We start from the raw sequence: 14,127 nt of genomic DNA, 5'->3' as shown, positions 1-14,127 counted from the left end.
CATCGCTGGTGACACGCTGACAGCCCTGTACAGCTTAATTTACAGCTTGTTTTCGGAGCATTTTCCCTTCAGTTTTGTCATCAGCAAGTGAACTGCATGCTCAATGGGATTCAGGTCAGGAGACTGCCAAAGCAATAATGCCTCTTACATGTTTGGTTGTTTCTGTCATCCCCATTTTAGCTGCAGTGACAGCAATGTTAGACAACGTGACAAACGTGTGACGGACGTGGTGGAAAATACCGTCATTAACCTGTGGGGGACATTTAGAAAACTATTTACACTCGCACATATTTTTAATGTAGGGTGTTCAGTTGTTAACCTAACATGTATGCTTTTTGGGGGGAAAGAAATTTGAGAAAGGCCATGCAAGCCCTGGGGCTACGTGCATCAGTCAGGCAGAGGGGCCCCTTATGTACTATACCAAGAAAAACCCCACTAAAAATGCAAAGTTGCAGCCATCAGTAATCCAAAGCTTTATTTACTTCACCATTTGATAAATTAATTAATCTGCATCGCATGTTCACATCCTGATGATCACTTCAGGCAGAGAGACACAATCAATCTAATTAAAGGGTGAACACATTACTCTGGATTGATAGGCAGAACAGAGCGTGACTGTCGCTTTTTTTAAGATGCTCATCAATCACTCTGCGTTGAACCGTTATTACAATCAGCCGCGTTGCTGTTTCTCAAAGGAACGATAGAGAGCAGCAAATGGTTGCAAATAGCAAAGAACTTGCCACTTGGTGAGACCCATGGGAAATATGAGAACTCAAGGAGAGGGGGCACGGCATTGACATATTTACCAAAACACAGATGTGTACAGACACGGTTAACACAGGTATAAATGAGACCCCCACCCTTTTAGAATTAAATTTTGACACTTTTAAGATGGGCCCAATAACTTATCATCCCTGCTCGAGCTCAGTCTCCTTCTGCTGGGTCTGAAACATACTAAAACAGATTTTAATATCATAACACCCCCGCGTGTCTATCCTTTCCCCCACCTTTGCTTGTTTATCAGCCTCTGTTTCTGCTCACCAAAAGCAATTTGTGCACAAACTGTCTGTTGCCATGTTGGCTAATTATGTGTGAACACCAATCACAGCGAACAGTTGGGTTCAGGCCTTCGCGCAACTCTCTAAATATATACACGTAACACACATTCATCCCCTCCCATGGCTACAACCGTCCATATTGAGAAAAAAAGGCCACCTTGTTGTTAGGCAGATGTTGGAAAGGTGGGCGATGGAAGGAGGAAGGGAGGGAGGGAAAATGTGGGAGTAGATGACGGATTCGGAGTAAAGGACAGCGAGATCGGGATCAAGAAGACCAGAGAGCGGGAGAGAAATAGTGTATGGTAGGTTAAAAAAGAGAGAGATTCAGAAAAGAGAGACAGATCAAATTGGAGCAATTTGATGTTCCCTGCAGCCTGCGTGGACCGGCGTGTCTCCCTTAACAGTGCTTAATCATGCATTAGAGTGAGCCGTAACCTGCCCAGAGTGCTTAGGTAGGGAAGCAAATGAAGGGCCCGTTAATCATAATTGCATCCCCATGGTAACCGTCATTCTCGGTCATTTGCATGAGGGGGGCTGCAAGCAAAAATGCTAAGTGTCCCAAAGTGTGAGATTCCCGAAAAAAACTACTCTGTGGCATCACTTAAAAAAACACAGACAGATAGAAAGGTTAAGATGGATAGTTGGGAGGAGATGCAGACTTTGACTATAAATGCGAACAGCCGCACAATAAGATGGTTTGAATGCAAGTTTTTTTTTTAAATGAAAAATGGAATTGGCCCATGTCTCATTTGTGTCTCCAGTGTGACACTTGACTCCAATGAAATCTAATGCCTGCTCAGTCCTCTGTATCTAATAGTGCTTCTCAGCCTCCTTCCTTGATGATCGCAACAGGTCTCCAAATGGATTTTCTTCTTAGCCACACCCTGTCTGCTCCCACCATCTATTCTGTCCTGTCACCGATCCAATCCCCCCCGCTCTGCGTGTCGCCTGCTAGGCGACTTCCTCGTCGCCCCCGCCGTCATCAATTACCTGACCGCCCACTGTTACGTTAAATGCAACCATCCTAACGTCGTCCGCCACCTCCCGCCTGCATCCCATAGATTAGCTCGTTATTCTTTTACCGTTGTTTCCTGGGTGGGGCTGCATAATGGATGAGATTGAGCTACCGTCAAATTAATGATTAGCTGCGCACAGCTACACGAGCGGCGCTCATCATGTGACTGATTGGTTTCATCGAAGAAGGAAAGATTCTTTACAAGTTTCACTACGATTCTGTGAAACTAGGGCTGGGCTAATGTGTGCACAGAACTACTCTTATTAATGCCTCTTCCTCCGTGCGCAAGCCCGGGTAATGATCATATTATGGTAATGGCGTAGTCTAGAGTATACAAACTGTGTAGGGAATACATAATTAAAGTCTACATTCAGATACTGTTTGTGGGAAGGGTCTTCAGTATTCAGACACATGCCACATTTAGGTAGCAAATTGCTTGGCTGGGCTGTGAAGTTATGGCTGCTGTGTTTACGAGAGTTTTGCTGGAAACACATAGACATGATTAAATAGTGATTGAAAATCTCCATAATACATGCCTCTGTGCGTCTCACCTCCAGTCTATCCGTTCTCATCAGTTTCTGCGCTGCCGTGGCGACTGGGACGGGGACGCTGGTGTTGCTGGTGAGCAGTAGAGGAGCGCTGGGCAGAATCTCGGCAGGCATCAGACCGGGCGACACCGGGCCGAGGTAAGGGTTGAATGCCGTGGCTGCGCAACCGTTGCCGTTGGTTGCCAGACCGGGCGAGACGGAGAACATGGGCTGAAATGAAAGAGTTGGTCAAGTTGCGAATTAGATTGAAAGTCAAAATTTTAGATTTCTTTTCCCATATTTCTACCCTAAATATAGAACTTTTTAGAATACACAGGCTTTAATCTTATCTGACTACCTAATATTCCTTTAGTATTAAATATACAGTGCATAACCATGTCCTAAAATACTGGAATAATCAAGACCACTTTAAAAAAGTCTTGTTTTTAAAAAGCCATCAATAGTCTGTATTGTCATTAAAAATAAAAAAATAAAACTGTGAAAGCCATCCCGATAAAATCAGAAAAAGAAACAAAGTATTTTTCTGTCATTGTTATTCTCTAAGTGGCAGCATCCAAAAGATGCTGCAAGTTTTCTCTTCACGTTCTTGACCCGAACCCCAGTCTAAGAGTCGTCCCTTGAGATCCTGCCAAAAGGACACAATGAGTAATAGAGCAGTAACAGTAGCCAGGGTCTGAGCCGCTACAAAAAACCTTGCTGCTCTCATTAAATCAAGAGAAATGGCATGAAATCTGTAGTGTTTCCAGCGTTGCCTTCAGGAGCATCTGGAGAATTAAATCTTATCACAAGATGCACTTGAAAAGTGGATTTGTACCCCTCAAGGTGCTCTGATATCAAGCCAAAGCTCAAGGCTTGGCCCAAGTAGACGTGATGTCATTGAAATAAATCTCAGTCATGTGGCTTCATCAGTGCAATGATCTCATCTGCTAAATATTTTTAAAATCCTGCTCATGGCCATTTGTGGAATATCATTTTACCACAATGTTTAGCTAACATTTTCACAATGTATTCATGCAGTTAGATGGGACTCACTGATTTTCCAGCCCTCAATAGCATGTAGATGAACGACGTTGTAAACAGTAATCATCATTTAGATCACTCAAGTCAAGATCAAAACTATTTTTGTAAACACTGCATTTTACATGCAAATGCTTTGAGGCGATCATCAAAGTGAGGTTGGTATGTTTTTTTCCCAATGAAACATCAAAAGGATCTGAAATCACAGTCTACACCCAATTAAACAAATCTTTACGATCGATTTAACGCGTTTACCGTAAGGACAATTAACTTGAATACAATTATGATTGATACGAGTGCTGTTGAGAGCTAGCAAATGAAGTGCATGAAATTGTGAACAAGAGACACAGTAAATGAGTAAGAGTTTGTTAATTTTGTCATTGAGTTGATCAAGTCGAGCGAAGATATGTGTCAGTGAGGAGGTCTGAGTGAAGCAGTGAGGGGCTTTGCCAATGAACTAGCAAATAATTGGGTAATGAGAGAAAGACTGAACGTTGTCAGTGAATAAGTGAGTTTCCACCGTTTTATTCACGCCCTAAAATATCTGTAAAATTTTAATCAACATGAGGGATTTGGTCTCATTTGATAGGCTATTGAACAGATTTTGAGATCGTGAGTTGACGAGATAAAATGAATGAACCTTCCCGTGTTATTAAGACATTACAGTGGGTGCGGATACATGCACAAAGGAGTATCGAATTTCGAGGCTAGATCGATGCAAATTTTAATAGACCTAAAGTCAAACAAGGCATGTTGATTTGACGTCGCATCGAAGATTTATGTGGAAGTGATGAAAACATAGAGCGGAAGTTTTCTTGTTCATTGGTGGATTAACTGTGCATTCCACCGCGAGGAACCACCGCCCACCTTCAGAGGAAAACATAGTTAAGAGGTTGGGTCACATGACTTCAATAGTTATGGTGTTTATTGTTCTGTACTTTATTTGTAGTATAAATGTACATAAGACAAACTGTGAGCCAACGTGATTCTCTTATTGCCTCACTCTCGGGAGCACTGCAACAACATACTGCACAGCGAACCCCATAGGTCCATAACCGCAGGCTGTTATATTCACAAGAGCAACTGGCCAACATCATTGCTATCACCACATATATAAGTTCAACCGAGCAAGTGAATATTTTAGCTCCTGGCATTTAAGAGTGTGTCCTGTCGACACAATGCGATGGCGTGTCCTGCTTAAACGGCAATCATTTCCACTTCACCTCAATTTGCATGGACGATGCGGCATACCACGAAAGAAATGTACAAGAAGTTCGCCCAAAGCTTGGAGATGTGCGCAAACCGCTTGGTCTCTTCCACTTTGATTTTTGCTCCTCTTCATCCGGTAATAGAAGGAACGGAGAAATTTTCACTAGGCGTGAATCGGCTCATCCGAGAGGATGAAGCAATGAAGCATTTATTTGTTCGATAAGAAGTCTCTGAGCTGTTTTACAAATAGTTTCCATCTTTATTTGATCTAAATATTGGTTATTACCTGGCTCCCAACAGGCAATATTTTACTACGTCAAATCTTCGACAAAACTGCGGGTATGCAAGAGCATTTTTGTTTTTCGATCGTAATTTCTCTATTGTTTATTTTCTGGTTTTATGCTATTTATCTGTTTTCGTTGTATTTTATTGCTTTTTTTATTCCTGACATTATGTTGGTATCCATGCTACACCAAAATAAGAATTTTATTTGCCTTGGGGAAGCATATTTTCCAACTGTTTTATATCATTAAAAAAAATCTCAAAACCGAAAACATTCTTTAATTAGCCCACAGCTAACATAAAACGGAATAATTGGTATACAATATTGTGTTTGTTTTATATGGTGCCTGTCCCCTTATGTTGGTATGCAGTTTTATTTTGATTACTAGGCATAATTTATTGGTAATTACTTTGCATGCCCCCAACCCATGGCTCACAGATCCCCAGACCCCAATTTGAGAAGCCGTGCAATGGGGCACGGTGACACAGGAGAAGGTAAAGCTTTCAAAACCACAAGAGATAGACTAGAAGTAAGCAAATCCTCGAAAGAGCAGTGTTGTCACACATTTTGCCCCAACAAAGGTGTGTTTGCTCGACTTTGTAGCGCTGTCTCCCCTCACTCTGTCATATATCGCCTTCACTTATCCCACCTGTCCTCTTTCATTCTCTAGCCGTTTATCTCTCGTCTCTTCGCTCTCATGTGTTCTGCCTTCCTTTTCTCTCGCCGTGACACAAACAGAAAGGGATGGCTCGGCAGCCCCACAGAGATCTATCGCCCCTTTAAACCCTTTCATGGTTTCCTGTGTTCCTTTCCAAAGGGGCTTTCCACTTGATGCCGGTCGTAAGCTATTGGATAAGGGTGACGTTTATGCGCAATCAGCTATTTTGGATAGTATGAGTCTTACTTAACCCTTCATACAGCACTTATTAGATTCCTTGCGAGTCCAAGACGTCCAATGTATTTTATTCGAGAGATGAAAATAATCACTGCCATCCCTCCCGGTCAAAATGGACTGGACATCTAATGCCGTCAAGGGCCTGAAACATGAGCATTCACTCCTAGTCCTTATGTGAATGAAATCTATCGTTGTCAAAGGCGGGCATTTAGACAATCGTGAATGTTGTCTTAAAATAATTATTTATTTGTATTTTTTGTTAAGAAATATAGAAGTGAACTTTAAAGAATGTTATTTTTATTTAGGCTTTTTATTTATTCATCAACTTATAAGTTCTACAATACCATGCAATAACCAGAGTCTATTGCTTATTTTATTCATTTGAATTTTGTTTTTATACATACATTTTTTATACATATATATTATATTCCTCATATGTGCACATCACACTTTAGTGATGTAGGGCACATGTGATGTCGAAGGCTATTTTTTTTCCATTCCCAAAATAGTCACTTACCCTAAAAAGGGTTAAGCTATTCTAATTAAAATTTAATGTGCCATGTGTAAATAAGACGTCTTTGACATACTTTCATTTACATACTGAAAGGATCAGGAATTCTAACCAATTTTACAAACCCTAACAGTAGCTTGGTTTTAGAGTCCATGTAAATGCAATATTTATGGTATGACCCTTTCACATTTTATTAGTGCCTACGGTGTCACATTTTTCTTTTGACCATCCATCACGTTTGTCAGAATTTCGATGTATGTGCGGCATTGGCTTGTGGGTGCGTCTATGGTAGGGGAAGGCTGTCTGAAGGCAAATATTCAAGTGCAAGCACTCCCCGCTTTTAATGAGGACATTTTGTCCTAAAAGAGTCAGAACATTTGCCCAAGAAATGATTGATCTATAATATATTTAACTATTCTAGCACCAGATTTTGCAGCATCTTACAATCTCTGCTCATCACACCAAGGGGGTTTGATAGATGTTCACCACCAAATTCATCCAAATTATGAACCAAACCTAGTTGTCCAAAGTATGCGCCTCCTCAAATTTTAGCCCATTCAGCAGTGGGTGTGTCCCTAGTGCCACTCACCACAGGCTGCAGCTGAGTGCCAGGCATCATGGCGTTTGCGATCTGCATCTGCTGGGCCAGCATGGCCATGTTCTTTTGCTGAATGAGGTTGTTCCTTCCGTTGATCTCCAGTTGGGTCTTCAGATGGGGAGGAGGGTGCAGGTACTTGCAATTCTCCCGTGAACAGCGGCCCTGGTGGCAAAGAGAAAACATAGTGTGTCAGAGAAATGTTAAAATTGGTCCATTGTCAACAACACTTTTTGAATTGATTGAATTGAATGCTTTTATTGTCATTATACAGGTATAATGAGATTTAAAGCTTTCACCATCCTTGTCAGAGTTTTGAGATGCTGGTGCTCGCAGGCCAATCTGTTATCAAGTTACCGAAAAAGTTCTTTTCTGACCTCTGGGATCTTTGAACTTATTAAACCAATATTTAATCACCTCTTTGGTGTCTGTTTAAAAATGTCCTGAAAATTCAAAAAAATATAAATTTGGACACAAACATACAAATAGTAAAGTTTTCACGTTTCATATAAAGGCAGTGGAAATAATAACGTGATATGAGAATCAACTAAACATTGACATGAAAAAAAACAACTGTTTTTATGACATAACTCAGAACTTGGTATTTTTTCCCCTAATCCCTTCAAAGATGACAAAGTAGCTCCAATAGCTGATAACTCAGATAGTTTACACAGGAGAAAAAAATGAAGTTTCAATTTAATTGCTGTTTCTCCATTTTTTGTCTTCAATTTATCCTTTTCAGTATCTGGAGCTTATCCCATCTTCCATCTGGCAAAAAATACACCATGGACTGATTACTAGTCAGCCAAAAAGCACAGTAGATGAACATCCGTTTACTCATTACCTAAATCAGATGAAAATCAGTTAGTCAGTGTTTCTAGTTCCGTAATAATACATTGAGAAACTTCTTTATACCTTTGCACGACAAATGAAATAGAGATGTGTATTGTCATCATCCTTTATTAATCATGACTTTAACAATGTTTTATTTTTAGGAATATCTTCTGGTTTTAATAAGCGGAATGGAAAATAAATGAATGAATGAGTCTGAGATTTGGACCTGGATCATATTACTTCTACTGTCATTGTTCCAATGGGATCCGAGAAACAATTGGGGATGATAACATTCTTAAAACCAATTTCTTTTAGTGTGAAAATCATCAAATCCAAATTTAAATGTGCCTGCTTTGCGTAAAATTAGTTTGTTAATGAACAAAAAAAATTCAAACACATACACAATTCCCACGATCTCTCAATTGTTGCTGTTTCAATTACAAACACCTTGAAGGCAGCACGAGTCAATGATAGATGTGTAACAGGGCTGACTGAATCATTATCGATCCCCCTCCAGTTGAGACGAGTGTCAATATTTGCCGTCATTTCTCAATATAAAAGGATGTCTTCCTGATTAGCAGGAATAAACATACTCCTCATCTTGCCATCGTGCCTCCATAGCATTATGGAGACAGGAGCAATTTGTGACTGGCTTCTCCACGCCGAGGGTCATTACATCCACCCGGGCGCCCTGAAGGGAAAAGCAGGGAGGTGGCGAATGCAATTTGTGCTCTTATAATGCCTGCTGAACACCCCCAAGATGTAATATCTTACTGCTGCCCTTCATTCCCTTTCCTTTCACGTGCATGCTGATATGCATGGTTTTGAATACAGAGGACAATGGCTGTGGTGTTGTCATCCAGCATGTTCATGCATTCATCCGGCACCCCATTATGCCTCTATAGCGGGACTTGCAGAGCAGAGCACTGCTCCCATGGGGAATTAAAGGTTGACTGTCACGCTACTGCTTATCTCCCTCAGATAATGTCCAACGTGGCTCAGTGCGGCACCTGCGAGCGAACGCATCACAACCCTCCCGTCCTTTGTATTTCCACATTGTTAGTCTGACTAGTCTGCCTAGCGACAGCATGAGGAGACACTTTGCTGTTAAGAGTATCAAGAGTTCTCTCGCCGTCGCCATAGGCTCAAAGCGAAATGGCGATCCCACAGACCAGCAGGTGCAAATTATGGATGCATCCGGCCCTGCTTGCTCTTTGTGTGATGGCTGGACTTATTAATTAAAGCTAATTGGGTAATATCCTTTTAAGGCACATTACCCCATCTGTATCAAGACAATGTCTGTGGAAAGTCTGTGATTGTTGTTTTGTTGTTGTTTTTTTGCATAAAAACAACGTAAAAGGTGACACCCTATAGATTCGAAATATGGGTTTTCATTTAAATATTGAGTACATTTACACTGGGTCTCAATCTTTTCAGAAAACAATTCAATAAATGCAAAAAATAAAACAAGTTAACTTCAGATAACAACTGGCGATAACATGGTCATTTTCGTATAGAACTGAATAACTGTAAAGCACAACCATTTCCTTCTCTCCAAAGAAGACGGAAATAAGACATGCAAATGACCAAATTTCTCTGAAGATTGATAGCGCTGTCAAGGCATTATCTGAGTGATGTATTTCCATTAGCGTAGAGGTGGAATCGATATTAGCGTGCTTGTTAGCTCAGTGCATTATATCAGCTAGACTCATAAAAGGTCTGTCTCCAAATTGTGTCGTGAGTCGGTTTGATTCCTTTATCTTCACCTGTTTTTCTTTGTTGTATTGTTGCTTTAAAAGAGTGTCAGTGTCGGTCAATGTTTTTTTTCTGCCCTCTGAGTGTTGACTTTACTTGCACACTAATGTCTGGAGTTAACGTTACCTCAGAATCCCACTCATCACTGTCACCACATTCTGGCCCTTCCATGTGGTGTGATAGCCACTGAAATTCCAAAATGTCTCAATATTTCAAGGCAAATACGATGTTGTCGCCATGGATACCCATTTAACTAGTTAATTAAAAGAACATCAACATTTTTACGTTTGGCTCGGCTTGCGACTTGTGTTTAGGAACTACTTATTTTATATAATGTTGAAACACTGTATATAATGTATGCTAGTGTAAGCACTGCAAGACTTTGCAACACAGCCAGTCGTGAAGGTGGTTTCGTTGGCAGATACAGCAAGTATTCATTCCTTTTGAAGTAATGCTAGTGACTGTGTATAGAACACACACACTTAAATACGTACCTTATATGCGATGTATTTTTTACGGATCGACTAAAATTTCTGGAATGACGGACAGTTCGGAAAATAAGTTACATCTGAAAAATAATATAGGCTTTGCCCTCAATTTCTGTACACAGGTGTCTACTAATTCTATCTAGGAGCCTGAATCCTAACCTCAACCTTCAGCAAATTCACAGAATAACCTAAAGAATGTAAACACAAACAGTATACTGAGACGACAAATTGGAGAAAAAGCCATGGTAGATCAATAAGCTCTTTATTGTGAGTATGAATGGTTAAAGTCGTCAATAGACTTTACGCTGCTAAGCTCTTCCCTGTCAGTTGGCCTACGACCACCACTATGGGTCACTCGAAGAAGGATTTTTCCCCAAACGTTGCCAATAAAAAAAATCACAAAAGTGGTGATCCAATCACTTACTAATTGTCTCATCGTGCCCCAGTAATGTCATCCTCTATACAGCTCATAGCCATCATGGGGTCATGGTAACAAGAGACCAATATGCTAATGTCAAAATTCCATTTGCAGCTTCTAGAGTAAAATGAATACTCTGGGTGCCTGTAAGCCCTAGTGAGAAAAACCCGAGTTGACTGTGAGTACACACAAACATAACAGCCATGCATGAGAACCTAATTCTGATTTACAGCACATTACTTGCATTCCCGCTGCTGCAGTATCACCATATCATGTTGGTCTGGTTACGACCTTGGGTTTATTATAAATAGAGTACTACCCTGACATACAAGTGGCCCGACATATGGGGAATTTGAGATACGAGTAAAATTCTGACAAATATTTACCTTGAGATACAAGACACATTTTGAGATACGAGCATACGAGACAGCCAGGTGGCTGCGTTGTATTGAATACTAATGCCTCATTTTATTATGATACATCATAACCACTAGTTATTTGTTACTCTGTTAGTAAAAATGTTTTTCCATTGTAATATATTTCAGAGGGTGGAAACAAATTAATTTGTATTCAGTTCATTTCTATGGGAAGTGTTGATTTGAGATACGAGTAAATCGACATACGAGCTCAGTCCCGGAACGCATTAAGCTCGTATCTCAAGGTATGGCTGTACCATAATGCTCACTTGAATGAGACTTCAGTAGAATCCAGGAGAGTGTCAGGAATTTACTATGGGGAGTGCTCAATGGGCAACTCCTTTTTTCCTCCCTGCTTTGTCATTGCAGATTTTATGTGTCTGTGGAATCAGTCTTTGAAATAATTCCACTCGGCTTTCAGGAAAGAGACGAAAAGACAGAAGGTAGACAGAGAGCTTGGGAAACAGAAAGAGCGACAGATGCAAAGCTCCTCTCTTATCAATATTAATCAAAGGCATCTGTGCATCTTCAATAGATCCTCCAAGGGATGACTTGGGCGCGTTGCAGGCCCTCACTTCCCTAATCACTCATTGATTCCTATTAGTCTTTTCATCAACAATGACTCATTTTACCTAAAGCGCACATAATCCAACAATTTAAATTGTGGTTGAATCTGTGCTTTTGAATAGTTTTTGAGCAGCCGGACAAAAGTTCCACTGGACCAACAGACAACAGCCCATTCTCCGAAAAGAAAAAAAAAAGCTTATTAATTCTCTCCCAACGGCAACTCCCCTTCCTTCGGCTCTAGACGTTAAGCATCAATTTGGGAGGAGCCGTCTGCCTGGGTGAGAGGGAACCATGATTAAAAAAAGGCGAGAGCAATTTTTCCATCGCCCCAGAGACAACCCCCAAAAACATCCGAACAACTTGCTTACCCCTAAACTTATCCTTGCATTGCAATCAGTCATGTCAACTGACTCCGAAAGAGTGGACCACCAAACCCTGTAGCCTATAAATATACAACAATCCATTTTCTATAGAGCCTGTCCTCTTGATGTTGTGGGTGAGTTGAAGCCTACCACAGATTTTTGGGCAAAAAGCAAGAGTTTACTGTGAAATGGTCAGCAATCACAGGGCAAATTTGGACAACCAATTCAGTTACAGTGGTACCTGTACTTACAAAATTAATTAGTTTCCAGAAATGGTTTCGTAACCTGGATATTTCGTAAATAGTGACACATTTCACATTTAGAAACCCATATTTCATTCTAAAGTTAACTTTGTTCTTGGATTCTAAATAAAGTGTAAAATTGTTATGTATTCTGGCCCTAACTTTTTTGGGAGATAGCCTTCTTTGACATGATGCATTCATCTTTTAGTCGCTGCCATATTTTGACTCTCATTCTAAAGCATTTTCTTTTAAATGGCTAGAAAATGTAGCCTTGTTGATTTGTATTTCTCATTTAGAGGGCCAAGAAAAAAAATCACAAAGAGATAGTTGAATGCAAGAGTGGTGGTGCTTCTAGTACTTGAAATGGGTCTGCTGTTGGCAAGCGCCACCATTTACACTTCAATATGGAAGAATTGTATTGTCTGGTAACAAAAGAGATTGATCCAGGTCTTGAGCTATACAAGAAAAGGGTAAAAAAACAAACTGAATCTGGAATTTACTGACACGATTACAAAAGGGAACAATGCTGAAAAATAAGATTGTTTATATGATGGGATTATAATGAAAATAGTTCTTGAGGTTGTAGACTTTTATAAATCTGTGTATGTCGAGCCACAAATCGACTAAAAGTTTGTACTGTGTGTGTGCTAGACCAGGAGTTGAGTGTTTTAAAAACTCTTTGGAAGATTTTGAATTAAATAATAGAATCATGTAGCAGGCACCCAGATCAGGGGTTTTGTACTCCCTCTTACTTGTTCTAGCAGATTGGAGACATTCATGGGTTGCAGTGTATTTCAGTAACAATTTTGTTGAGACATGATAAAACCATGAATTACAGTTTCAAAGTGTTTTTGCTTAAGAAAAGGCTTCACATTTGGCAGTTCATTGAGTTGAAACATGATTGTTATGCTATTTACCAACACCCTGAATATTGAACCATTTGACTGCTTTTACCCTTTAATTTTCAGTTGTTTATACATCCAGGAGTTGCAATAGGATTGAATGTTTCATGGTGTTAAGCTTGTGATCATGATTCATGGGAAGGGGTGGTGGTATCAGACCACACCTTGCACTTCCCTGGAAACACAATGAGTAAAGATGTCATCCAGTTGTCAGATGTGCCTATGGAGAAGCATGCTAATACTGACCACACACCCACATACACACACAAAAACATACAGGGACACACATACACACACTAAAGCCTACCAACAGTGTGTCACTGTAGCAGCATGTGTCATTGCCTTGAGGTTAAAGCAGATAAGAAAGGATTAGCATTCATTACCGCAGAATGCATTGATATCCGACACACACCGCATATTGCTGTACTACAATGCTGAGAGCATAAGTACATGACTCGTAACTGTGATAGAGCTCATAATCCTTTTGTAACAACGGCCGCAGAGCTGCTAAATCCTTACACTGAAGCTCAGAGAAGTGTTGATGAAGGGCCAACTAATAATAAGCAGAAGAAAATCATCATAACCAGAAATGTATCAATGGAATAAGCTGTTGGGGCATTAAGTACTGACCACAATATCAGTAACATTTTCACAAGCTAATGCAATCCTATACAGGTTACTATGGTCAGATGTACTGTAAGAGGTTTGAAGGCTAAGAACAGCCCGCATTGAACCACTGACAAAGGAATTTAGATTTACACAGCACAAGAAGGCACCTAGTAAGCGTATTTTCTACTATTTATGTCATAACAATCTTGTAATATAATGTATTGATTGAAAGTTTCTCTAAAGCGACGCCAAATTGTCTGAGAAGACAGCAATCTCCAAGTGTGGATTTCACAGCACAAATCAGTTAATATTGCATCACCATAGCGTTTTGTATTGAAAGATAATGCAACGGGGATTGTTCATTGGCTCGAATTGGATCTGAAAATGATCACACTCAAAGGTT

The 14,127-nt window shown here is 40.2% G+C and overlaps 2 protein-coding genes across 10 annotated transcripts in view; one reads left to right on the top strand and one right to left on the bottom strand.

Annotated features, from left to right (window-relative positions):
• LOC144083212 (succinate receptor 1-like) overlaps positions 1-14,127 on the top strand; it is a 117,889-nt gene that overhangs the window by 54,407 nt on the left and 49,355 nt on the right. For 4 of the 6 annotated variants that reach the window (XR_013303493.1, XR_013303497.1, XR_013303492.1 and 1 more), the window contains exon 7: positions 2,649-2,759. The gene's annotated coding sequence lies outside the window, so the exon portion shown is untranslated. Of the gene's footprint in view, positions 1-2,630; positions 2,760-10,330; positions 10,410-14,127 lie in introns of those variants that run through there. The other 2 variants (XR_013303496.1, XR_013303494.1) reach the window with 2 other exon arrangements.
• LOC144083209 (muscleblind-like protein 1) overlaps positions 1-14,127 on the bottom strand; it is a 54,471-nt gene that overhangs the window by 7,610 nt on the left and 32,734 nt on the right. For all 4 annotated transcript variants that reach the window (XM_077610808.1, XM_077610807.1, XM_077610809.1 and 1 more), the window contains exons 3-4: positions 7,126-7,296; positions 2,625-2,831 (exon numbers count right to left, since the gene is read on the bottom strand). In XM_077610808.1, the coding sequence (XP_077466934.1) occupies positions 2,625-2,831; positions 7,126-7,296 (378 nt within the window). The remainder of the gene's footprint in view (positions 1-2,624; positions 2,832-7,125; positions 7,297-14,127) is intronic.

Source organism: Stigmatopora argus, chromosome 10, assembly GCF_051989625.1.
Source record: "Stigmatopora argus isolate UIUO_Sarg chromosome 10, RoL_Sarg_1.0, whole genome shotgun sequence".
In the NCBI taxonomy this organism is placed as follows: Eukaryota; Metazoa; Chordata; class Actinopteri; order Syngnathiformes; family Syngnathidae; genus Stigmatopora; species Stigmatopora argus.
Note: the sequence above shows the minus strand (reverse complement) of the source record. Positions and strands in the feature narration are given on the sequence as shown.